This window comes from Squalius cephalus (assembly GCF_949319135.1).
Source record: "Squalius cephalus genome assembly, chromosome: 1".
In the NCBI taxonomy this organism is placed as follows: Eukaryota; Metazoa; Chordata; class Actinopteri; order Cypriniformes; family Leuciscidae; genus Squalius; species Squalius cephalus.
Window position 1 is genome coordinate 30,364,619 of NC_137122.1, and position 27,191 is coordinate 30,391,809.

The 27,191-nt window shown below is 40.9% G+C and overlaps 2 protein-coding genes across 3 annotated transcripts in view; one reads left to right on the top strand and one right to left on the bottom strand.

The window, feature by feature from the left end:
• Positions 1-27,191, bottom strand: part of pde4a (phosphodiesterase 4A, cAMP-specific) — a 53,602-nt gene that overhangs the window by 12,735 nt on the left and 13,676 nt on the right. Inside the window, exons 2-6 of one of the 2 annotated variants that reach the window (XM_079894479.1) lie at positions 7,740-7,925; positions 7,352-7,388; positions 7,142-7,212; positions 6,340-6,389; positions 3,852-3,964 (exon numbers count right to left, since the gene is read on the bottom strand). In XM_079894479.1, coding sequence (XP_079750605.1) covers positions 3,852-3,964; positions 6,340-6,389; positions 7,142-7,212; positions 7,352-7,388; positions 7,740-7,925 — 457 coding nt within the window. Of the gene's footprint in view, positions 1-1,481; positions 1,945-3,851; positions 3,965-6,339; positions 6,390-7,141; positions 7,213-7,351; positions 7,389-7,739; positions 7,926-27,191 lie in introns of those variants that run through there. The other variant, XM_079894480.1, reaches the window with a different exon arrangement.
• On the top strand, positions 9,259-14,633 carry LOC307166188 (uncharacterized protein; the record flags this gene model as incomplete). The annotated part of the gene is made up of 4 exons (XM_079884397.1): positions 9,259-9,376; positions 9,880-10,017; positions 11,124-11,239; positions 12,880-14,633. 4 exons carry the CDS (start codon positions 9,259-9,261, stop codon positions 13,003-13,005), a joined length of 498 nt encoding a protein of 165 aa, XP_079740523.1. The 3' UTR covers positions 13,006-14,633.

The following is a 27,191-nucleotide window of genomic DNA, read 5'->3' on the forward strand; positions in this document are numbered from 1 at the left end:
TCTCTTTCATGGTGTGCATCTAATTCCCTTCCCAGATGATATGGACATGTGTGTACTGTATATTAGACATATGCAAATGTATAATTTATATTACATGCATCATTATCGTTGTTTTTAAATCTTCTATAGCTAGCAAAATATAAAGTGTTTTGATGACAGTGTCCCTGACATCAGGTTTGAAGACAACGTGGGAATGCCATAAAATAATTCACAATATCTAATCAACAACACAATAGGGGAACTAACAATCAATGTTAAATCTAATTTTTAATTGAGTCCAAGTCATTTTCCTTTCACAACCACAGTATAAACTCCCTCACTGTAAACCTGAATCTTCCTGAATGTTCTCTTAGGGATCAGTGCACAATGTCTATCTCACACAGAGTTTATATAAAGCTTAATTTACAAAACTCTCTTCCCTGTGCAAGTGCATATTACATACTGTACCAAGGATCTGTTTGTACTGTGCTGAGTCATTATTTAAACATTCACAGAGTGCCAACTGTTTTTAGCATGCATGCATCCTCTAGAGGACCAAGATGATACCAGATCATGTGGAAAGGAAATCAGACCAAATTAATACAAATATGTGTTACTAGGGGAGTCTGATACTATCTGTTGCCTTTATTATTTATTAAGACTAAGCTTGATAGTTGAGTTTGATGCTGTGCTTCTGCATTTCAATGAGCTAATGTCTACAGGTCTATTCAGCTACATAGATAAAACACATCTGTCATTCAACAATTAAGAACAAAGAAATAGAAAACTGTTCCCCGAAACCACAGAGAGCATCCCTTTCCATGTTGAAATGTGGCACAGAGTCACAGATTATGTCCCAATATTTTTAATTCTATCCGGCAAGAACAAACCTTAAGTTTTACCTGTGACAGATTTAAGGTGTGTTGTTGCTGGATAGAATTAAAACACAAACACTGCCACATTTCAACATTATCATTATCAGTGTCAAACATCTCAATAGTAAACAAGTCTTGGATGAAAGAACTATGCAGAAAAAAGCTACCAAATATTGAGCAGATAAAGCCTGTTACCAAACCAGAGATAGAGGGAAAGATAGAGGAAGTGGGAAGAGTGCAGTTGAGGTATCCTGAGAACCGTACAGGTTCTGTCCAACTCTAGAACAAGGCACTAAAACAACGTAAGCCAAGTGCTTTGGCGGCAGCCATTTTCTCCCTAGCTCTCAAAAGTGTCATTGAATAAGTGCCTAAGTTAGAGCTCAGGTTTAAAATCACACTTGAGTTCTGGAGACTGATACAAATGTGGATACACCAGCATACAACGAACATCAGTCTTATCACATGTTGTCTGTTCCAGAAGCATTACAGTTCAATCACTTAAGCAACTTTTCTTTCCCCCTACATTTCTGTTTATCATCCTGCTGAGCAAACATCCTTTCTCCTTTTCCGGACCTGAAGTTTGTTAACAGATATTTAGCAACCTTTTTCAATTCATGCTGACCCTACCTGGTCCCACCAACCAATCAGCCAGGGTTTGGAGCAGGTATCGCAGAACAGATCCATGAAGGGGGCCCTACGCTCGGTGGCCTGACCACCCCCATCCAGCACCCCATCTGCAGCTGCCTCAAGCTCCAGCTCTGACCCTCTTCTCCCCTGCAGGGGGCTGTAGCTGGAGGAGTGGGCCAGCCGGTAGCCTCCGGGCACAGGTGAGGGGCAGGAAGAGGGCGTTGGGTCAATGGCCTCCACCACGCCCATGCTGAGGGTGACGGATGGCGTGGAACGTTGGCAAAGGCAAGAGGCGCGGAAGTGCACGGGAGCCGAAGCGCGGCGGGTGCCCCAGCGGCATGTGGGTGCAGTCAGGGTGTGGGCAGAGAGGCCGCAGCCTAGCCGGCCAGGGTGCTCCAGAGTGACGGCTGCCCCCAAGAGGCGGGGAGCAAGGGGGTAAAAGTCCAGCGGCAAGCGCTCGCTAAGGCTGTCTCTCTACATGCAGCAAGCAGTGTGAGAACCAGGCCCTCCTGAAAACCACTGAGTGGGCCCCACGGCGATCTGCAGGCGAGTGTCCCCTGCAAACGGCCCGCCAGGAGCCGCCCAAATCCACAGGCCGAAGGAACTACATCTCATCCCAGCAGCTGAGTAGAGCTGACCCAATGATCAAACAGGAGGGAGAGAAAGTGACGAGGGGTGGAACGGACAAAGATGGAGAGTCAAAGAGACGGAACCGTCTGAAGGACACAGAGAGGATGCGGAGGGAAGGAGAACAGAGGAATTATAGGAGATAAGGAGAAAGATGGAGATGGAGCAAATAGCTAATGGAGACTGACTGAGGGGTGACAGGACGAGGAAGGAAAACAACAACAACACACAGGTAGCAGCCGGAGAAAGCGGTTAAGAGGAGACAGAGAGGACAACGGAAACAAGCAGACAGAAACACAAGAAAAGACGGGGCCTTCAGTCAAAAGCCAAACTACACAAGAGAGCGGTGGTCTGGAAAAACATCCTTTTTCTCTCTCCCTGCGTCGACGCCCCTCCCCCACCGCAGAGCTCCAGGACCCGGGCCCAGCGTTCCCAGCGAGTTGTGTTCAGAGCGCACAGTCCATGAAGCACAATCCCAGTCCTGTCAGCACAAAGCAGCTCTCTTCAGCAGCCCCACTGTTTAATCCACACACGGTGTCAGCCTCGCCGATGCAGCTCAGCCGATGCTCTGCCTCTCGCTCTGTTTCCCTGGATGCTGTAGACAGATCTCGCAAGCTAATCAGCCGCTGTGGCAGGAGGCGCGTGCTTGGGTGTGTGTGCGTGTACACGCACCCTAAGAGCGCATGTGCGGCAGACGGCATGTAAGAGCGTAGAAAATGGACAAACGTCTGTACGTGTGTGTATGTGTGTGAGATATATTTAATAGTCTGACAAAGAGAAGGGGAAAGAATCTAGGCTTTAGTGTTTCCGCTTATCTCTGCATGAATGATTCTGCCAATATGCATATGGGAGTGAGTGTGTTAATGTGAGAGATATATGACAGATCTTCAATTCACACATGTTGTAATATACACACACAAACACTGCTTACTTCTCATACTGATGTTCATCTTATGAGGTATATAGAAAAAACACATGAAGCACCAGTAATATGATACATGGAAACAACCATACAAAAAGCTGCACATCCAAAGTCATGGTACTGTTTCTTTAAACAGGCATGGTATGGAAGAGAGCAACCGATTTTTCATTGGCCAGCATCTAAATCACATGTCTCATGGCCACAGCGAAGAGCCAATGGATAAACTGGCAGGGTAGACCTTGCTGCAGCTCGATAGCAACGAAGGTTACAGCAGAAACACTGGCATCAGGACCAAACTGCAGCCCCCTCCTCCCTCCTTCATGTCCTCCCCATCCACAATCCCTCTTTTTTCTCCCTCTCTCTCCTTCTCTTCTACAATTCTCAAACCAGAGCAGCGTGTATGACAAGGCTGGCAAGAGTTGCACACAAAAGCTATTTGCTTCCGTGTTTACGGATGATGATTAAAAATACATTAAAGAAAGGAACATCACTCAGGCGGGACCATATCACATCCGGCACACAACCTGCTCAAGAATCTTTCTCCGCATACGCATAGATGTAGTCCTTCATGTGTGATAATTCACAGAATGGCAGATCTTGAAACCTCTTCTTGAGGCAATCATGTTACATGTTTCGTAAAATGTACAGGGTGGAAATTATAAACCATAAATGGATACTTGAAATGGAAAAAAATACCTAGTGTGAAAGGCCACAAACTTATGGTAGACTGTATGTAGACAAAATTGGTCTTTGAGTAGGTAGGACGATACAGTAACCAAACTAGGCAGCACAGATGCAACAGTAAGTGATTGAAGAAACACCTTGTTGGAAGCCATCTCGCTAACAGAGCGGTGGGTCTGAATGGTCTCCAGCTGGTCCAAACACCAGTCAAGTTCCTCCAGAGTCTCCCGAGCCAGCTGCTGGTATGTCTCATCTGCACAGGACATAAGACAGCCATCAGCATCACATCACAACAGCACTGTCGCATACATTTAACACTCGCTGTGAGAACTTCGTTTGTGAACAGTGGGGATGTTGTTTCCTGACAGGAGGACATAAAGAATTGTCTGAGTGATGTCTTCAAAAAAAAAAAAAAAAAAAAGCATCCAAGCATGCATTTTTCAAGAGCTTCATATGGAGAGATCAAATGCCTCATAAATAATGAATCTTTTTACTCATAAGAATGAATAATCTTTTCTTTTTTTTTCCGAACCAGAGGAATGAGAATAAAAAGGAAGAAGGCTACAACGGCTACATTCCTGAAATCAAGTGACAAACCAATTTATAAACGTATAAAATATCAAAGAAAGCTCAACAAAAATTAACTGTTACATCAGTTATATACTGAGGAACCATGTTGTTTAACACTACAAATACAGCAAATGTATTCAGTGTGTAGAAAAATAAGTATAGTCATTGCTCATAGACAAATAATAAAGCAGAAGTCGCACTAAACTGAAGGGTCTAATTCCAATAACTAAAATAAGGTAAGAAGTATGTTGACACCCCTTTATAAATAAAAATATTTTTTTTTATGAAGTCTGGCATGGAGGAACTGGACTGGCCTGCACAAAGCCAACTGGATTCAGATTAGACCAATCTACCTTTTTATGTAATTGACTTTAAAAAAAGTTATACAAGTCTTGAAGAAAACAATTAAATGACTAACAGTTTATGCAACCGGCCACTGCTGGTCCTAACTTTTTTTTAAATCAGTTGCATAAAAAGGTGCATTGGTCTGCAATCGGAAAAGCAAGACTGATTTCTTATCTAAATGCTAGTTGGTCAAACTAGGTCTTAAAGGGATGGTTTCGGAGTAAAATCAACCTAGGGTCCTTTGCACCATGACCTCGAGCCAGACACCCCTTTCCTTTGGTCGAACATTATTAAAGTTAGAGCTTATTTAGAGATATCAGCCGAATGGCTTAGTGCAGGCACTAATGGATCCAAGGTTGCATCTTGTAAATTACCCCACTAATAATGCCCAGAATGGTACCAAACTTCTACAGTAGTACAAATAGGTTCTGTACTCATAAAACGAGGCATTGGAAAGTGTGTAAGAACATCAGGATTTTATTTAACTAACACTTGCCTGATGGCTCATGCTACGGCTAGGTCACTTCCATTATTTGGGAAAAGCACATAAAAGTCCAGGCAGAAAGTGATGCATAAGGATGTAGTGTAACGACGCCCATTTCCAGGAATGCACTAATATTTTGTTGGTAGTACCAGTTTGAAACAATTATAAGTTAACACTAAGTTGTCAACACTTCGGAAAAAATAATAATTCGTCATTACACTACATCCTTATGCATCGCTTTCTGCCAGGACTTTTACGTGCTTTTCCCAAATCACAGAAGTGACCTTGACGTCCGGGTTAGCAGTAGCATGAGCCATCAGGCAAGTGTTATTTAAATAAACTCCTGATGTACTAACAAACTTTCCAATGCCTCGTTTTATGAGTACAGAACCTATTTGTACTACTGTAGAAGTTTGATACCATTCCGGGCATTATTAGTGGGGTAATTTACGAGATACAACCTTGGATCCATTAGCGCCTGCACTACGCCATTCGGCTGATATCTCTAAATAAGCTCTAACTTTAATATTGTTCGACCAAGGGAAAAAAAGGCTTCTGGGGGGGTGTTTGGCTCGAGGTCATGGTTCAAAGGACCCTAGGGTGATTTTACTCCGAACCATCCCTTTAAGACACATTCTTAGCATATAGGCTTTGTTTATGTGACTGGCTCCAGGTAATGGGGCCTGGATAGCCATTACAATTCCACTTGATCCCCAAATTGTTACAAAAGCATTCAAATCTGGGATTTGTGCATTTAACTTCTACACAGACTTATTAAACCATTTCTATGGACATTGTACACCGGGATGATGTTGACTGCTGCAACCACAAAAAAAAGAGTTCAAAGCGAGCAATTTAGAAGAGTGTCCACATACTTTTAGTCATATAATGTACATTAAAATATCTGATAAAAGTTATATTCTAAATAATTCAAATTTAATTTATTTAATTTTCTCAACATGTGCAGCATCTTCACTGCTTATATGCCTCAGAGTTTCTTATTTAAACTAGCGGCTGAGGGCTGTTATTTGGCTAGTTAAAGCATCTGGTTAGATTCCAGCCCCTGTTTCCCATATGGCTCCACTATTTCTGATGCTGTAATGTATTTTACTGGCAACAGTGTCTACAAGAGGAAGTGTATGCGTAATGTGAGAGACACTGTGTGGGAGAGTGCTAGTGTGGGAGATAGAAAGCTCACCAGTGACTAAGTTACAGTACAATAAACATACCTGAGAGCGTTGCTGGGGGAACCGTTGGTTGGCTGGTCACTGGTGACCTCCTGTGGACAAAAAGATCATTACATCAGTGATAGTGGTAGAGGTCGCCCTCTACTGGTATAAATTCATTTAGAATTGCTCACTGGGAGGAAAGCTGCACTTGTTATGAGCCGAGCAAATAAAGTAAAATATTACACACAAAAAAATATTCAAAATATATATCGTCATCTTCCTAAAATAATTGCCTACAAAAATGTTTTTTTTGCACAAGTCATCTCCTCATGATGCTGGCCACCTCTGGTAAAATCGCCCACATCCTCAGTTGAACAGATCATGCAATTCTACCCCTGTAGTATAATGGCCTATGTCAAGAGTGTGACTTAGGCCGTTTTATTTTGCCTAAGTCAAAAGAAAATGAGACAATTTTACAAGCTTTTCAAGATGGCAGCTGCATCAAGAAGAACGAAGATCTACTCAACCTCTGAAAGGCGACCGTCGATATATTGTGTTTTCTGAGAAACCTGAAAAAATGACTTGAGCAATTATTTTAGGAAGGTGACGATATTATACATTTATATTTATTAAATAATACATATTTAAATAAATGTCAAATTTTAACATTTATTTTAACATGAAATAAGATTATTTTTTTATGTTCAGATTTAGAGTTAAGCTGTGTGAATATGCATTATTATGCTTTTATTTATTCATCATGAATAAAATAATAAAATTCTGTATTGGAAAGGAAACACTGGTGGCCATAAGGGGGCAGAGCAGAAATATAGAAATTGTTGCATCAAAGCTAAAAACTGACTTGTTAGTGGGAGTCGTGACGTTGGCGAGAATGGTGAAGTTGCTTCTGACAGTTCGTAGACTAGCCAACACCTGCATTAAAGAGGCAGAGAGGAGAAAAAGCGAGAGAGAGCAAGTGAACAGCAGGATATCACTCAACTCCAACTCAGCATGTCATGACAAGCAATTAGCACTCATTATATACTGTTTGCCAGACACAACAGAGGCTTACCTGAGCAAAAGGGGTGACTATGAGATCTTCAGCATGACTGCAGAAAGAGGAAAGAGCAGTCCCAGTAAATGGGAGGAAAAATACTATACATTTTGGTAAATGTTTACAAATGGTCTTTTATAGTATTGAGATGAGGCAAGGAATCATCCCCAGGTGTGAGGAAATTGATTTAAAAAAAAGCCATCCAGACACGGTGGTCACAGAGAGCGTGAGCATTTCTGAGGGTGTAACAGCATTATAGTGAGACGGGTAAAGAGGGATTTAGTTGATGTGCTTAATGCTGCATGGTGATTCTGGGATAAAATAACTTCCTCTGAGGCCTTTTAGAAATGAAACGTGAAGACAGTAAATGGTGAAAGTGTGCTGTTTGTTGAGGGAGACGGCTTACCCCTCGCTGTTGATGGAGGAGTTTCGTGACATGGTCTTGGGGGACATGTCGTAGTCAGAGTCAGAGCGGTAGAGAAAAGATTCCCTTCTCTGACTCTGAGGGAAGGGGGGATGGAGCACCAGCCCAGGACTCGCCTGCGAATCCATAGGGCTGCGGCCAGGAGAGGGCCCATTCTCCCCATCATAGCTGTGGAGATAGAGAAATCAAAAAGAAATGGAGGAGAAAGTTAAAACAAATGTCTTGTCATTTAGCTCGAACGATGATTTGCAAGTGGCTGCATTAGATTTCCAGTCTCTGGCCAACACAGCACAAATAGAGATGTGGAACACAAACAATCATGATTGCCTCTTACTCCAGAGATAGCAAACGCTCTCTGAATGTATAAAGAGCTGATGAAGACCGTGTCACTCTGAAGAACCATTAAAGGAAATCACCAGCCTAATCAGAGGAGAATCTTCAGCCGCCACTTTACAATTTATATTCTATAGGCACTTTGTGGTTTAAAGGAACAGTTCACGCAAAAATTAAAAATCTGTTATTACCTGCTCACATCTTTTTCCATACAAGGAGAAGGTTAAGCTGTCAAGCTCTAAAAAGGACAAAAACACCATAAAAATAGCCCAAAGGACTTGGGTGTTTATTCCAAATCTTGGGAACAAAATATAAAACATTATAATCTTCCCCTTAACAGAAGGTTTAATGTCACGACACAAAAACAAAATTGCATTCCTGTCGCTCAAACAGTAGAGCAACGCCAAGCTCATGGGTTTGATTCCCAGGGAGTGAATGAACTGATAACAAATATATAAGTGGTATTGGATAATGCATAAGTTGGTTCTGGTAACTTAATGTGATATGCCAGTTCAAATATGCAAAATTGAGAAATTCGAGAGTTCATATGTTTCGATTCATATGAAAATGGTGATGTGGACTTCTTTTATGGCTTTTTTGTCCTTTATGTTTCACAAAAATCAACAACAACAACAACATGAGGGTGAGTAAATAAATCTATAATTTTAATTCTGGGCAAACCACTCCTTTAAGCTTATCATTAAAAGTCGACATCTGTGGACGGACTAATCCGTACAGTTTTGGCATTAAACGTGACTACTGGAAAAGTACCGGATACGGTGTCTGACCCCATCTGTGGTTATAATACGTACTGTATTTGTTCAGTTATCATGGCTCAGTGATAACGAATGAAAACTAGTCATCTGGAGAGCCTAATGACTGCAGAGCTGAAAGTGAGCATGGAACCTATTGCAGGTCATTCACCAGTTGTAAACAAGACATATAATGTCACCAAATCACAGGGAGAATGCCACGAACAGCTCATCCTTGAGCTGGAGGCCAGGAGCCATTTGACTGGGATCACCTGTGCTCCTGTACTCTGCGATGGGGCCTCAAACGTCTAAAAAAGCAACAGGGGTCATGGGCATGGTGTGATAGGAGCCAAGCAGAAAAAAGGAAAGGCTTTTGCATGGTTCCTAATTCCTCTGGTTCCAGCCTCCTCTGAGTCATGCCGGGAATTATGGGTACACCATGCACACCAGAGAAACCTCAAACCAAAGCCTACACTTCAGAAGTGAAGCGTCAGAACTCGGTGCCTGCCAAGACTTCAGTCTCTCTCGCGCGCTGTCAGTCACTCTTCCTCCCCCTCACTCCCTCGCTTCTCACAGACAAAATATACTAAAACCCCTCTTCCCACACACAGCGCATAAGGCATCCAAGCTCGTCTCCTGCCCCTAACTGCAGAACTGAAGGTAGTTTTAGCCTGTGGCTATGAAGGGCTCCTGTTTCTGTGCTGCTGTTGGGGAGTTGGATCTGGACTACGGCTAGGTCCTTTGTTCCGGTTGTTTACTTTTCTTTATCACCCAGACGTCCAGTGCAACAGCACTTGAAACGCTTCTTTCTAGCAGCTGCTGTCCCCTCTCTCTAGAGATCCTGAGTGATGTGAATCCACAGTAAACAGGCCCTACCTGTCCTCTCTACATGTCCCTCGAGACAAACACCGCCTCGGGCTCTTGACCTACACATTGTCTTCCCTCTACATCTCTCTCTCTTTCTCCCATCAGTCTGCTTTCCATCTAAATCCTTCCTTGTTAAGTTGTTTCCTGTTCTCACACTCCTTATCTCGCAGCTCACAGAATTCCTCTCGCAGTGATGGGAAGACCAAGCGACGTGAGCGACAGGAGAAAATGGAGTGCACGAGTACTTGAAAAAGGGAGCGAGGAGAGCAAAAACATAAAGGAGAAGAGGAAGAGCAAGAGGGAGGGAGGTGACTCATGGCCTATCTAAATATTTACTTGCCCTAGGTGCATGTACAGCTTCTTCCAAAACCATTTTATTTTTCCAGCAACAACTGCAACACTATTTACAGTTGATAACACACAGTTGACCTTAAAGAGTTCTGTCACTATCTGCATAACTACAGCAGTCTGGCTTTACTGTGCAGTAGAAATAGCAGCTCTCTGTAAACCCATTTCCTATTTATATGGAGAACAAGCTCTTTTTTTTTTCAGCATTAACACGGCGCCTTTCGCTCAGAGTGTGTTGCTTTTCTTGCACTGTATTCATGCCTGTAGAAGGTAGTGTGTGTGTGTGTGTGCGAGAGAGAGTGAATGTGTGGGCGCACACGAATGCTCCTGCTTTTCTGTCTGTGCTTCACTTTAATGCCTCCTGTAGTCATGTGACATTTGTGCTACTCAGAGACTATCCACAAAGGAGTGAACAATAAGAAATGAGAAGCCTTGTCAACCAGTTTCCCCTTCTCCTCCCCTTTCTTGTGTTGTGATTCGAGCTCTTCTATTTCTCCTTCACCCTCATTCTATCTCCTTCTCTGCTTCTCTGGCTTTTTTATCAGTCTCTGTCTTCTGTCTCTCAAAGATCTCTGCCTTTCACTGCCTCCTTCTCTGTAATTTGTGTCTATGGCTGTGACTCAGCCCAGAATAAAAAAGCAAGCAGAATGCATGCTGGGATATTGGAGTTCTCATTTGTTTATAAGGCACAAGAGACACACTCACTATACCCTCATAGACACACAATCAAAGGCCGTTTTTTGTGTGTGTGTGTGTGTGGAACTGTTGTGTCAAATACCTCGTCGCTAAACCTCGTCAAAACTGAGCTCCAAGAAATGAAGGAATCAGATATTTGTCTTTTTTAATAATTATTATAAATAGCACTTACATTGAGCTGCACAAGTAAGTGTGAAAATGTGCAAATGCAGTGTATTAATGTGCATAAATTAATTGTGGATGAAGCAGCCGCAATTATCTTGCTTCAGTATTCAATAAGGGTAGAAATGTATTCAACTTTCATCATAGATAATGCACTCGCAAAATATACACACAACACAATTTTTTCTTTTTTTTCTTTGCATTGCAGGATATGCCATTGGCAGCTCTCACTTTCATTCGGTGATAACAGAACCCCTGAAGAGTAGCACTCTGGACAACATGATGATCATAGGGGGCACAGAGGAAAGGATTTGTGCCAGCTGGGTGAGTCTTTCCTATAAAAGATAACACATTAATGTCAGCACATCCCCGTGCTTCTGAAAACCAACCCTAGCGCATTGGTTTGGCTGTTTATGTGTCTGCTAAATGACATTGGAGGAACTGTAACAAGCTGCAACCTGACAATAATTCCAGGAGACAAGAAAAGCAATTACTGCTTTCAGATACAAAGATGCTCAAACTGATGTGGACCTTAAGTCTAAAAATAAAGGAAATGGTTATAATGTAAAAGTCCAGAGGGAAGAATTAAAATTCATAATAGCTCACACGTGTGCCCCCCGAAGGCTTCACACAATGAGGATGTCTTACTAACGTCCAAGAGGCTGCCTGAACGTGACAGCACAATTAAAGTAATTTGATAAATGTTGTACCGTCCTCTATGCGGCCCAGGATAGTGAGTGGAGGCATGATTCTTCCTATTCACAGCTTTTCGGGGTGGCAGATTTGAAATTAATTGAATATAAATCTGGGCCTATGAGTAATGGAGTGTGTAATGCTCTAAAAGAAGTAGCTTTGAGTCACAAGGACTAAAAGACGACTTACAAAATAAACGCATACACTAAAACTACCCCCATTTTCCCTCCTAAGATCACAATAGTAAGCATAATCGTAACTTAATCACAAATTCATATGTGAACCATCAACCCTTCATTTGAAGAGCTTGCCTCGAGTACAAACTGTAGCACTTACTCCCCATTTTCTGATACAAAGTGTTCCTTTAGCTGATTCCGAACATCCTCACTTACGCCGCAATAATAAAGGAATTTGATTATGTTCCATTAATACTCTGGGTTTTAAAAGGCTTTGAAGTTTGAGTTAAGAAGCTGATTGAATTAATTAAAACTTGCTGTAAAATATGTAAGGGATATCATGGAGGATTTACAGGCTCATTCCATCCAATGGCCCTCTTATTGATTCCTTACTACTACCAGTAAACACAAAACCTGGGGCCCTGGAAAGTCTGATCTACAAGCTCCCAGCACACACCGCCACAGTCCATCAGTGGAGTGAATTCTTTAAGTATGAAGAGCCATTTAAAAAAAGACTTCTCGCCAAAAAAAACCTTAATTCTCTCCCTTTCAGTTAATGATTAACGCCTCCTCCGACCCCCAACCACCACCACTTGCCCGTTCCCAGCCTGAATGGAGAGTGACAGTTATTTCCTGCCTCCACTTTCTCTGCTGCCAAGCGAACCATGTGCACACCAACACCCCTGATGACTGCGTCCCCCTCTCCTTGCCCGGGCATTTAGCACCTGGTTGATTGCTGCATGCAGGAGGGGGGTCAGAGGAGGGGCGAGATGTTGGGGAGTGGGGGGCAATCATAAAATCAGTGGTGACTGTATATGATGCTGTCACTTCGCTGGCTCTTTAATCAGCAGCTGATGCCGTGTGATAGAGCTTTTATTGTGGCGCTCTGTCCCTTTGGCAGTGCATTACAGCAAACTGTGTCTCATCAGTCCCCACGCTGACTCACAGAGGTATTTAAGGGAGCGTGTGGAACACTCTCTTCCAGCCGCTAGAGTCTTGGTGAAACCTGCAAGGCTCCTGATGTTCCCCTGCGCGACATTCCACCTCTTCCCTCGAGACAGGCGAGTGACCGTCTCCCGTCTCCCTCCCCGGCAGGTAAACATGGAAGCTGAAATCCGGCTGGGATCTGCACCGGAGGCTGTGTCCTGTGTCACAGTCCCGCACAAACACGCAGGCAGGGCTGAAAGAGGCAGGCTGGCCACGCTGCGCTTCCTGGCGTGAAGTCATCTTGCAGGACACCGTGCTCCAGTCAGATAAGAGAGCTGGGGATTACAGCAGATTATCTGACAGACAGGATCAGAAGCACCCTATTGAAAGTGTCCCAACAGTGAGAGCTCAACCATTACAGACAAGCCAGGCATCTGCCCTCAGGAAGAGGCTTTAAAGCCTTGATACCATTGATTCAACTGTACAGTCATTTCTGTGAGAGCCATTGAGAAGATTGCTTTTACTATCTATATTATGCCTGGATGCCTTTCCAAATTCCATATAAACCTCAGCTTTGCGCATGGAGTGACTCTTCTGTGGTGTGCTAAGTTAGAGTCCTGTACAGACATGATAGGCTGCCACAAACTAGTTTTACTACTATCCTGCTCAGTGTCTATTTCTGATTTCCCTGAGCAACATTGTATCAGTTATTCATGCTCTTATTTGTCTTTTGCTTGATTTCTCTATTTTCATGCAAATCCTCATGGGATACCTATCAGTTCATATTAGCCAAATGATATCAGTACACTCCTAGCTTCAAGAATAGTACCCCGTCTTTGCTATAAATACACCCCAGAAAAATCTGTCAACATTTACACACCCTCATGTCATTCCAAGTGTCACTTTCTTTCTTCCACAGAAAACAAAAAGAGAAGACAGTGCTTAAAGACTGAAGCTTTGAAGCTTTAAAAAGGACACAAAACCATTAAATTATCATAACAGTTGTACATTATAGTCCAAGGCTTCTGAGGTAGCTTTGTGTGATAAACAAAAGTCTTAATTTACTTAATTGGGTCCACTGAAAATCCTGACATCCCCCCAACTCTTCTTGGTGCGTTCACGAGAAAAGAAGTGATGTCTGATTCATAAACTAATTGTTTGAGTCAGACCTTTTAAAGTCCCCCTGTAGTCAATAATTGTATCCCTTAAAATGAATCTTTGATCACCAAAATTACATATAAAAAAAAAAAAAAAAAATCTTCAAGCCTTAAAATAGCTTGAATGTCACTCTACACCCTTGCCTCATTTAGTATATGCGGTTTCTATGAATATGCAAATTGGACCAGCCTCCACTCACTCACACCAGCTCAGAGATCCACACGTTGACGATCACACGTTGACCTGATTGGTTACAATGTAGTTTGTGACGTCAGAAACACCTATGATTTTAAACCGCATTTTTGAGTTTACTGCAGTTTTAAGGAGAAAATACTCAGCAATGGTGTTGACTTGTTAATTTGCACATGGTTTGTCTTAAAGCATACTAAAAACACCACATAGACATATAAACAACAGTAAAAGATTGATTTTCAACACAGGGGACTTTAAATGAATTGGTTGATCTGGTTCAAAAAAACAGTCTGCATAATTGATTTACTTTACTGAAGATTATTAGTGAATAACAATGTAAATTGTATCTGTATCTCTGTATTGAATTGTAAAACTGTATCTCACACAACTTCTCATTACTTTTACGGCGATTTTACATCTCTTTTTGAAGTCCCGCAATTTCATATTTGTGCTCTAGGAACAAAGAAAGTCATATAAGTTTCCTTTAAATCTTTAAATATTTCGCAAATGATGCCTAATCCTTGTTGTGAACAGCGTTCATGTCATGTGCACAATAAATTATTCTGTTCGGCACCCTGCAGCACTCTCCTTTCAATCCCATCCTGAATTGTCACCCAGCTGTGACCTTATAACAGCAAAATTCACCCAGTGAACCCCACTGCCATGCCACAGTAACCAGCATTGGCCAACATTACTCATTGGTGTTGGCAATGGCCAAGCCTGCCAGCTCCCTGCTCAAATACTCAAATCTGACTAATTCCTACTGAGTACAGCCATCAGCACCCCAAAGGCTCTCTCTCGCCCCGCTACGTTCACTCCTCTCATTCCCTAGAGCGGCTCAACTCGATAACCTTTTATATGGAAATCGTCCCTGTGAATCTAGGGGCCATGTGGAGTAATGGGAAACTATTAAAAATCATGCACATCTTTTAACAAGCTTTAGTGAGCTGAAATGTCAGGGGGAAGCCCCAAACAAGTGTTTGGTTTAATGAGGGTTGCTTCCAGTCAGCATCTGCTTTCAATACTTGAGCACTTCCATCCTCACTGGTTTCAGGTGGAGGATGCCTTGCTTCGTAGCACATCATAGGCTGAATATATGAATGGACTGGGAGGAAGATACACAATCGACAATTTCGAAACGGTTTCATTCTGAGACACAACAGCTGATCTGAAAAATATGTTGTCCTGAGCTTTGTTTACATCTTATGCCAGCAAAAATAGACCCTGCAATGCTCCATTTCACTGCATGACGACATATTGATTTGTTAATATCACCAATGCAACATAATTACCAGGTGTAATGATCAAAACAAAGAAGTTACTGAGGGAAGAAATTCCATAATCGAGAGACCAGTGGCCAGTTGGCTGTCTAACAAAGGCCCTTGAGAGACACCATCAGAGACATCGCAACTGAACTGGGAATACAATTAACACCCTAATCCATGTAACGAGCCAATCAGGGATATTGACACTGACTCGGATCCAGTAAGAGCATCTCTCCTGTGCGTTTAGACGGCACATAGACTCTCATTCTGCATACACCAAATCTGTAATGTACAAACCGGCTTCCAGAGCTGCACCCCCGCCCTGATCTCCTAGTGCAGCCCACACACAGAGGGGTATTTTTAGCGTATCACCCTGTCTCTGAGATGGAAAGCATAACTCCCCCTCTGCAGGCTGGGGCTGCTGGGGTTCTGTTATTTTAATCCAGACTGGAGAGAGAGAAAGAGAGATACAGAAAAAGAAGGAGGGAGTGAGTCATCAAGAGCTACCTTTGTGTCACTGTAGAGTTGTCTTCTACGCCACCCTCATCTCTCCATCTGCACCAATCTATCTGTTACATTTCAGATTCATATCATTGCTATCTATCTATCTATCTATCTATCTATCTATCTATCTATCTATCTATCTATCTATCTATCTATCTATCTATCTATCTATCTATCTATATCACACATCATATTGTACTAAATAAAAGTGGATAATATAATTTGCATTTTTGGCGATCCACTTTAATCTAATTGAATCTGTGCACAGGATTTCATGAACAGATGGCTCGGAGAACCCCATTGAAGCCATGCTTCGTTGGGAGTCTATGGCAGATACCTGTTATATTGATTTTAATGGAGCAAAGATCGCTGTTCATTGGACAAGAGGCTCTAAACACGTCATTTCGGTTCCTTCCAGGACATTGTGCGTCTGTAGGTGTCTACGAGAGCATCACGAGCGCTGTTTGTATTGGGGGGAAAAAATGAGTTTTCATTGGACACTGGGCTTTCAATCACTGTATTTTTATCTTGCCTAAAAGCTCTGCTTCTCGCATGCAACACATGGGCACTAATTGAAGTGGTGAGGAATGACTGCACAATTTGGATGCCTCCCTAATCAGTCACACCAAATTCAACTCATTTGTAACCACTGCTGAGTACTAATGGATGGACACATGTGGCATTTACTTCATAACCTTATTTCCTTAAGTTCATAACCTTATTTCTTGCATATTTCACTCAAAAAAATGACTTTAATTAATTTTTTCTTGTCAACAGGTTCCACTTAATTTAATTATGAAAGTTGAAAACAAATAATTAAGTTTATCTAACTTAATGTGGTTGTTTTAGGGATAAATAATAATTTTGACTCAAGCCAACTATTATCAATCATTTTTGCTCAACAAGAGACGTTTGAGTTTAACTAAAGTCAGTTAAGCTATATGGACTAACAAAATTTGTGAATCCAACTTATTTAATATTCCATTCATTTTAGTGACACATAATTAAATTGATAGACTATAAATAGCTATCAGCTAGCAGTAACACATATTAGCATCTTAAATGGTAAGATTTACATGTTCCTTCAACTAAAGCATTTGAAAGTAACTGAATCAGTCCACAGCCAAACAAAATGCTCCACTCTTCTTCACAATGGTAACCCACTGTAATTTAAATGGTTCTAATAATTCCAATGTAATTGAACATTAAACACAATTACACACAATCAAGTCTTCCCCTTTTCTCCTTTTCTCAAAAAAACATAAAATAACACTTAATTTGAACATTTATTCTCTCTTAATTAAAACATATGCAAAGCATGCTGGGAACTAACAAGCACCGCCAAGTTTCAGTTAATGCAACACAAATCATTCAAGTAATCCAACACAAACGGATTAAGTAAACTTAAATTTTACATATAAGCAGATTGAACACAATCAAATTAAGTTAGGGCAAAATGGCAGTTGGCGTCGCACTATACTGCCACCATCTGGATGTAAGAATTATTTACTTAACATAAATGGTTTGTGTTTAGACAACGCGTTACGATTTTGTACTGTTAAGTTGAGACATAATTGCGTGGACCTTAATAGAAAAAAACATTTCAAGTCAACAAACACAATTATTATAAGTAAACTACATATAAATATATTATGTAAAGTGCACAACCTTCCTCGTTCATTTTTTTGAGTGTTCCTTTTATACATTTAAAAAATACAGCTCTGAGTATGGTAATTTTCATTTCTATCTATCTATCTATCTATCTATCTATCTATCTATCTATCTATCTATCTATCTATCTATCTATCTATCTATCTATCTATCTATCTATCTGTCTGTCTATCTGTCTGTCTATCTGTCTGTCTATCTATCTATCTAGCTATCTATCAAGCTATCCATCTATCCATCCATCCATCCATCCAATCATCCATCCATCCATCCATCTGATTTCGCTTTGTGTTCTTTCCTAGGTGTAAATCTAAAGTTCATCTCTTCCCTCTTTGTGCCTGGCAATTTATTAATGAGATTTTATTTTATATGGCAACCTTCACAATCGATTTGTCACACAAAATTTATAAAGACACACTGATATGATATGTATGAAAAACATATCATGAACGCTGACTGGTATAATGAGGGAAAATGAAGTGACAAGTTGAATTGCACGAAACAGGATAAGAATGCGAGCATTGTTTTCATTTGGTAATTGTGTTTGATTAGTCACTGATGCATTTTTAAAATCAATCTTCAGGTTACAGTGGTTGACCTTGCAGAACAGCCCTGATAGACAGATGAGTGGAACTGAATTACCAACAGTGGAAAGCGATAAAAGATTCAAACAAAAGCTTATGAGGGTACATTCACTCCAACAAAGGTATTACACCTATATTTCTTTGGATTAATTAAGTTATCCAGAGAGGATAATAATTATGCTCATTGATAGAAAAGGCAAAAACAGTCATTAGTGGGAGAGAGGAGAAATCTATTCCATGGAGCATTTTGTTTAAACCGCATGAACCGCATTCACCCCGAGGCTGCACGCTACTCGCATTGTGTCGTTTTTGGAGACTGTCTGTCTAAGCTAAAAAGTTTAAAAGATTTGAGACAAAAAAACAATATATTAGGTTAGACTGGAGGAAGTGTCAGGCTCTTTTTCACAATGCCGAGATGGCGTCTGACGTCTGTCTATCTGTGAATATGCCGTGTCACTTCAGCTGTGAAGCCCCTCTAAAATCAATTTTCTCTGAAAGTTTGCAGCCTTGACCTATATCAGCAAACGGGCATCAACCGTGGTTGACACTGACTTGCTTTTACTAGAAAGAACAACTCAGACTCCGGCTCAGAGACGTTATGTTTTTTTATCGAATCCCACTGGCTTTTATTTATAGTGTTTTCATACACTTTTATAGTTCATGTGATTTGATTTTGCTTGACATTGGGCTACTTTAAGGCAATGGCCTGCATCACTGTGAGAAAGAGATTTATGTGAGAGTTTGTCATTTTATCTTCAATAAGAAAAGTGCCTGGATTATTTTAGACACTTGGGTCCAAGGCTGGTAATGCTGAACGATCCATTTAGGTTGTGCATCTAGACTTTTGCACTAAAAAAATGGGCTATTCATAGACAGCTTCTTTGTTTCTGCAGCTGCATTTGTCTTATCTGGTCCTCTCTCTCTCTCTCTCTCTCATGAGCAAAATCATTCTCTTTCAGCTTCTCTTGCCTCTTCTCGTGTGTATCTCTTAGCACTCCATCTTTCACAATCTATTCTGTCACTCCTCAGTACACAGAAAGTAAATCTCTCTCTCTCTCTCTCTGTCCACATCTGATCACCCTCTGATGAATGGACTTCAATCAGTGCTCACTCAAGCGATATATTAATGCACGTAGACATCATGTTTCAACTGATATTTATGACGGTAATTGGAGGCGAGACATATAGGAAGCATTGTGGTTACTGACTGCGCACTGGGAGTCGTTATTGGCGGTGGATTGAGTGGATAGGGCAGAGGAAGCTGTTATTGGTAGACCGAGATAATAAAAGGGCAGAAAAATAGGCCAGTAGAAAAGCTTTACATGCAATGGAAGAAACACTTTACACTATTTAAATCTGAAAGCAAAAAAGAAAACAAACAAAAAAACAAGCAGAATGATTCCCAAACTAATCAAAATCAGAAACGTGTTATTAAGAAGTGTGCCTAACTGCTTTTAGCATAATAACTTAATGCATTCATATACAATTCAGCTGATGTGCAGTGGCTTTGAAAGTGGCTCATTGTACTTTTCTACTTTTACTTTATTTTTGTTTTTAATTCATGTTACATAAAGCTGTTTTGGCACTGATGCCAGATTTTGGATGGCATCAATTAAGTTCCAAATAAAAAGAGAAAATAATTAAATGAGATGAAGTATCATTTGTTAAATACATTATTTAATTTACTAGACAGCCAAGAAAAATATATAATTATTAAAATTTAAGCCATTTTTATATTTTAAGCCATATATATATATATATGTGTGTGTGTGTGTTTGTGTGTGTGTGTGTGTGTGTGTGTGTGTGTGTGTGTGTGTGTGTGTGTGTGTGTTAGCGATTATGTCAAGCGATTAAAAATTTTAATCTAGTCTTAATCGCACATCAACTTTGGCTGAGAAATTACCCCCAAAAGATAATTTTTTTAAAAAGTCATTATTGTGTTGACTGAGAAAAGCATCAAATACACATTACAAAAAGTAGTTTTAGAAATAAATATTTTATTCGATTCAACATAGAATTTATTACACACAAACTTTTATGCTTCAACGGCCATGATTTTTTTTCAGAAGCTGAATTGGTATTTAGCTATATTTACAGACAAAAGTTTGGCTACCAACATTCTAAATATCTTCTTTTTTGTTCTGAAAAAGAAAGAAAGCCATACAGGTTTGAAACGAAACGAGGGTGAGTAAATGTAAATAAACAGAATAAAAATTTTTGTGCAAACTATTCCCAAAATATGAAATTATTTTTTAATGAAATGATACATTAAATAATAATCTAAAACTGCCAGGTGGTGGTAAACGTGTAAATGAGTAAGCCATTGAGTCATTTATTCATTCGACTCATTCAAATGACTGATTCATACAGGAATAAAGTAAATGGGTGCAGGGCGTCATGCACTTGAGTTGAGCCACCAGTTGAGCGGGTCAAACAAAACAACCCAAATAAAGTAACTAACTATATTTATAATAAAACTTTACTTAAGCTTTCACTGTAATAATTACTGCAATGTCATCATATCCCATATCCGATTGAATTATCAAAGTGAGAACATATGATATTAATACTGTCGCTATTCCAATTCCATATTAAGAATATTAGGCCTATAAGTCCTGCATTGATTTAGTCCATCACATATTTTGTAGATTATAGAAACAAACAAATTTAAAGCATAAGCACTGACACCACAAGGCAAACTGTACCTTATCTCAGCGTTGTACAACACATTTTGTGAATAAGAGGCTGTTCTTTGAAATCCTTCATTTCCTTTCGGTCGATCAGTAAAAATAATTTTAACAGAAGGTTAAAAATGTATATTCTGTAAAATTTTGGACGGATTCCCCCAACCACCCACACGCGATAACTGGATGGTTTTGCACAAATCGACTAGGTTGTGTGACATATTTTAGCTCCAAACCAAAGAAATTCACCAAAAGACGATAAATTTAGGGCACTATTAATTTTGTACCTGCAAGAATAGAGTAAACTTTTTAGTCACCTACTCAATGTGTAGACTATCGGATATCAATAAAACACTTCGTCAAATTATATTTGAAAGGATTATTATTGCAGCTTTCGTATTTTAAAAAACTATAAATGCTTTTTGCATAAAATATTATTTTTGTCTTTTGGAAGCTGCATTAAATTCATTTAGGCCTAGCTCAAAAATCTGAGGGGGCACTTGTCAATTTTGCTGAAATTTCATTGCAGCAACTCAAAATGGTACTCGGTAGTTTGTATGGCCCCCACGTGCTTGTATGCATGCCTGACAACGTCGGGGCATGCTCCTAATGAGACGACGGATGCTGTCTGTCTTCCTGGAATCTCCTCCATGCTCTTGAGACTGTGCTGGGAGACACAGCAAACCTTCTGGCAATGGCACGTATTGATGAGCCATCCTGAAGGAGCTGGACTGCCTGCGCAACCTCTGTAGGGTCCAGGTATCGCCTCATGCTACCAGTAGTGACACTGACCCTAGCCAAATGCAAAACTGGTGAAAAACAGTCCGAAAAGATGAGTAGGGAAAAAATGTCAGTGGCCTCCACCTGTAAAACCATTCCTGTTTTGGGGGTTGTCTCACTGTTGCCCATCTAGTGCACCTGCTGTTAATGTCATTAACACTAAAGCAGCTGAAACTGATAACCAACCCCCTCTGTTACTTAACTGACCAGATCAATATCCCAGGAGTTTAACTGACTTGATGCTATTCTCTGATTAAAAAGTGTTCCCTTTATTTTTTTGAGCAGTGTATATATATTCATATTCCTTTTCTGTTAATCATGTTATAAGATTTTGTTCATATCGCCAAGCCCTAAGCAGTAAAAGGGTTAAAAGCCTGTAGAGCACCAACAGCGAGCACCCCCAGTGAGCTGCAGCCGTGCTTTAAGAGCGTCTGCTCTTGGAGGCTCTTACAGCGTATGGCAGAGAGCATGTATGGGCTGCCGACCAGCAGTATGGCCAAACAGACTGGTCGTCTCCCACTCTGTCCCCAGACACATGCAAATAGTCAATGACACTCGCACATACAGGCACATACTCACAAACACATACGCTAACACATGCTTGCAGCATCAGAATTCGTCTTGCTCATGTCATGAGACCTGGCTCATTTTGGTTGGACCTTTTAACATGAAGAGAGCCATCTAACTACAAAAAACAACGTCTGGCATAAAACATAGCCTGACAAGCTGATTGGAGCCATTAGAGTAAAACACAGGTTGCTGAATAATTTTTATGGTGCTGTGGTGTAAAGCACATTGCCCAGATAACGGACAGATCACAAGGAAAAAACGGCACACCCTGAGCGGAGGTGTGGTGAGATTGCAGGAGAAATAAAACACCTTATCAAATCCATAAACAGCGATACTACAAAAACAATATAGATGGCATGCAGGTGTGTGGAGTGCACGTGGCTTGTGTTCTCTGTACGAAAATATTACTGAAAAAAAAAAGAAAGAAAAAAAAGCTTTATTTAGTTTATTTACTATTCTGAAATTCCAGCAACTTACTATAAAGTTACGATGTAAAGAAAGTAGTGACAGATCTTTCCTTCTGTATTTTGACGTTAATTCAAGTGAAATGGATTTTCGAACAAAAAAAAGGGCAAGGATTTTGTTGAAATTTACGAGCTCAAAAAGATATGCAATTAAATGAATTTTCGTGCCGTTTTTAAGGAAAACAAACAAATACAGTAAATACACAATGTACCAGATAATTATATTAATGCATTTATGATTAGTTTAATAGATAATGTGAAATAATTTAAAACCATATTGATAATTGGAATAATTTTCAGAAAACTCCTTTTTTTTAAGTTGATAAAACCTAAGAAATCGTGTTAAAATGAACTTGATCTAAATAGGTAATTGCTACAATGGTTGCAACTTTTAAGTAACGGATTTGCCATTTTAAGTTAACTCAAAACACCTAAAATCTGAACGCAAAAACTTGCACTTACCCATGCAAACTACTCTTTTTTTCCAAAGCAAGATACAGAAGTTATGCTCAATTCACACTCAATGTTGAGGCTGGTTTGATTTAATCTCATTAAAATGGGAGCCTGAGGCCTCCTATCCTATTTATAGCACTCACAAAGAGGCGGGCTGGACCCACGAGGTCATGCTGCTGTGGCCTCATGAGTGATACAACATGGGCCAATCACAGCTGGAGCCAGCCAAGAATTTGATTTGGCTAAATGGAAGATTGCCGTGAATTCTTCATGACAGCGGCCATCACTGGCACCACTGCTTCCTCTCATCTATCCTTCCCCTTCACTCTCTTTCCCCCGTCTCTTTCTTCTATTCTCACCCCATCTTTCTCTCCCTCTGTGCACTTTCCCTGTTTCTTTCATGTCCTCGGTATACCTGTCTCTCTCCACTGAATGCCTAGACTTCAGCGTCGACTCCCATCACGACGACTGGATTTAAACATAGACGACGACAAGTGCCCTAATCTGTCACGGGCGATAAGCATCTCAAGAGCAGAAGGAGAGGGGGTGGGGTGAGCCAGCGATGTGTGTGTCAACATCACATTCCACTGCGTTCCGTTCATTTACAGTGTTTACCATTTGCATGGCGTTCCGTGTTTTGTGCGAGAACAACATGGGATACAGAAAAATACAGCTGAAAAACATTGTCCGATAGCCTTTGCAGACCGCATAAGGCCTGACTTAGCAATCGGATCACGCACACACAGAGGCAGACACGTAAACAAGTGTAGAGGGGACAGGAGAAGCTGGAAAAGTAGGGCAAGTGAAAGAGCCAACTGCGATAATCTGAATTTAAGAGGGAGAAACAAGGTCTCGCTGTGCTCAGTGTTGATGTTAATGAATTACCCTCGTTGGAGTTATCACTGGTTTTCGGCCCGCTCCCTGCCTCACAGGACATTTCAATTCCTGCTCCTTTACAGATGTCCAGACCCCTGCTGCCAATCACAGAGCAGCAGAGCGTGGCGCTGCCGGGGGAAATCTCTAACCCTAGAGCCCATTCAGAATCGACACACTGTGGTCTCGGATCTGAGGATAATAGATTCAGGCCCAGCATGGAAGGGAGTCCCGGGGCACATGGAGAATTCTCAGGCCTTTAAATGCCACGAGAGGCAGGAGTTTTATCCCATGACTGTTCCGCTTACAGACAGGGCTTCCTGATCAGACGAGCTGCATTCCTGAATCAGTCTCACGGAGGTCAAAAGATGGTCCCAAAGGACCAAAGCAGTGTCCATTACAGTAACTCAGCACTGTGATGTAATAACCATATCAGTCGGACATTTGTCAATAGCTTCAGTGGACTGGCATCAATAATGCAAGAGCCCGTTCTAAGTTTGCCGTAAATTACCTGCTGCGGTTTCTGTAAGAAACACAGTGTATTAAATACAGCTGAGCGCTGATGCTCCACAGCACAAAAGTGTTTTGACTGAAGCTGAGAGGCATTTTAAACAATCACAGCCAGTACCACTTTTAGGATCCCTGGTACCACCCTGAATCTATATTTTTTTGAACAAAATGTTGGTTGTCTGCAGGTTACATAATGCTAGTGACTCAGAAACAGCAGTTTCCAGTCCAGTTCACACATGACCAGACCACAGCCGACTCCAACCGAGCAGGCCGACGCATCCTCCTGCTCTTTCTTTCTCTTTCTCTCTATTCATGTTGTAAGCGAAACCGTGTGCATCCTCACAATCACGACATACCAAACCAGCAAACATGAAAACTGCATAATAAATTCACAGAGGAGGAAGCATTAATTATGTTTATCTGTGAGTTGATTCGTTGGACCAGGCGATAATGTTGTCTAAATGACTAATGTTTAGCATGCATTTGCAAGCTAATTCATTATAGGTTAGTACAAGCGAACGCAATATTGTCTTGGATCATGGTTCAGTGTGACAGTCAGAGCCATATTCTGCTGATACCGCAGCCATCTGTCCTTCCCCAGTGAGTAGGATTGCCACTTTCTCATAATTATCCAGTGGGTTGAAGCCAGACTATCTATGGGTTACAAATCCCTGGTGACATCGTACATCAGGTAGGACAACAGGAAACCCTGCCTCAAACATAACAGGTGGATTGCATACATATTAACTGAGGGACGCTCTTCATATCTCTCAAACACCAGGTGTGGTAATGCACTCGGCTCGGCTTTGATTTGTTTGCTATCCTCAATTTGAACTAGTCTCTCCCCAGTGTGCTTTCTGCTGCCCAACCTACATTATCTCACCCGTCTATTGCTCTGACAACTGTCTTTTGATGTCTCTGCTGTAGTTGTGTGTGCGCATGCGAACGAGAGAGTGTGTAAATGCATATGCGAGGATCTGTGGGGCTGACACCTCAGTGACACAAGTATGTCGGTCTCTCTCAGAACTGCCACCCGTTGAGACGAGAGTCCACAGTGCTCACGCACACACATTCAGACATGCTCACATACTCAGAGAGGGTCCAAGATCCCTTGACGGATGTCACTACAGAGCTTATCATCAAAATGTGAGAATGGGAATGAAGGCTGCCGCTGTGGAGCAGGTTGGTTCAGGTTGTCTGTCTAATAACAGGCGAAATTCAGGACTCCTCACACCTCCACCGACACGCTCCTCGCGGAATACTGACGCGCTAATGCTAAACAGCAGACGCAAAGAGGGATGTGAGAACTGACCCCATTGCAGACAACCATGGGAATCTAAAATGGCTCTTTAAATTACTCTGTCAGAGAAACATTGTGGCATCATGTTTTTTGTTCATATTAGCATATGAAAGTGAGGACGGGGGAGGGGGCGTTTTTGAGCCAATTATGTTATGGTTAGACGACTATTTTACTTGGCATTGAAGCTGTATGACAGAGGCAAATATAGGATATAAAAATGTACACACATGCAAATGTATTTGCACAACTATCACAGTCGAAGAATAGAGATCCATTAGTTTTTTTATTTATTTATATGACAATAAAATTTTACTGACCAGCGCTAACTCATTGTAAACCTCCTGAAGCCCTCTGGATTTGTTTTCTAAGCAATCTAGAAAGAAGAACGGGAAATATTTCAGCACAGTCTAGGATAAATAAAGAGAAAAGTATTTAACAGAGCAAAAATGCCCAAAATAACGTCACTGGGCCATAACATACACCCGACGCAATGTGGTGCCAAGTGTTTTTTGCTAGTTTCAGACAGAAATCTTTATCTTTTACACGTCCTGCGCCACGTTGTTTAAATAGCAAATGCATTTGCACCCATTTGTGCGCCCATGGGCCTGAAAATGAGGTGTGTTCAGGCGCATTGTTGGCACGTTGTTATTTTGAGGCAACTGAAATAGACTGCGCCATTGACCAACTGAAACCTGGTCTCGCAATTTTTTGTTTTTTTTTTGTTATTTAAAGGGTGCCTTAGTAATATGCGCCTATAGGCGGGTGCACAACACATGTACACTCTGCTTATCACACACACAGGGACGCGCAGCAGCACACAAACTAGCCAAATATTAAAAATGAAAGGATTACAATGTACAAGATTAATATTGTGTACATACAGATATGGTGGAATCCGGATCCAGATCCGTTTCCTCTCTGGAGAAGCGGAAGTTTTTCCGCTTGCAAATTCCGCCATTTAAATAGCAATCCGCCTTGGAGATACCACAACTGGCTTTTAAATGGAATGGGAAATGACACTCTGATTGGTCTATTGCACATTACGCCCAAAACACACCCATTACTCATTAAGAGAATAGGGACAATCCTTTTAGACCATGTGCTGGGCGTGCAGACTATTTTTCCTGTCGTTAAACTAGCAAAAGTGGATTTGGACACGCCCTAAGTGCACTTACGCCATGTGCTTTAGACCATGCGCTTAGATCATTAAAATAGGACCCACTGTCTCCATCAGAGATAGCAGTTAATCTTTTGCCAAGGTTTGCGATACGATTTGCATTACTATTTTGAATTTTTTTTTTTTTTTTACCAAAGTGTCATTAATTTAAAGCAGCTTTTTTTGCACTGATTCTTGATTAAGCATAAATTATGTATGTATAGTGTATGTATGTATATATATATATATATATATATATATATATATATAAGTAAGTATAAGTAGTATACTTAAAAGTATAAGTATACTTACTGTATGT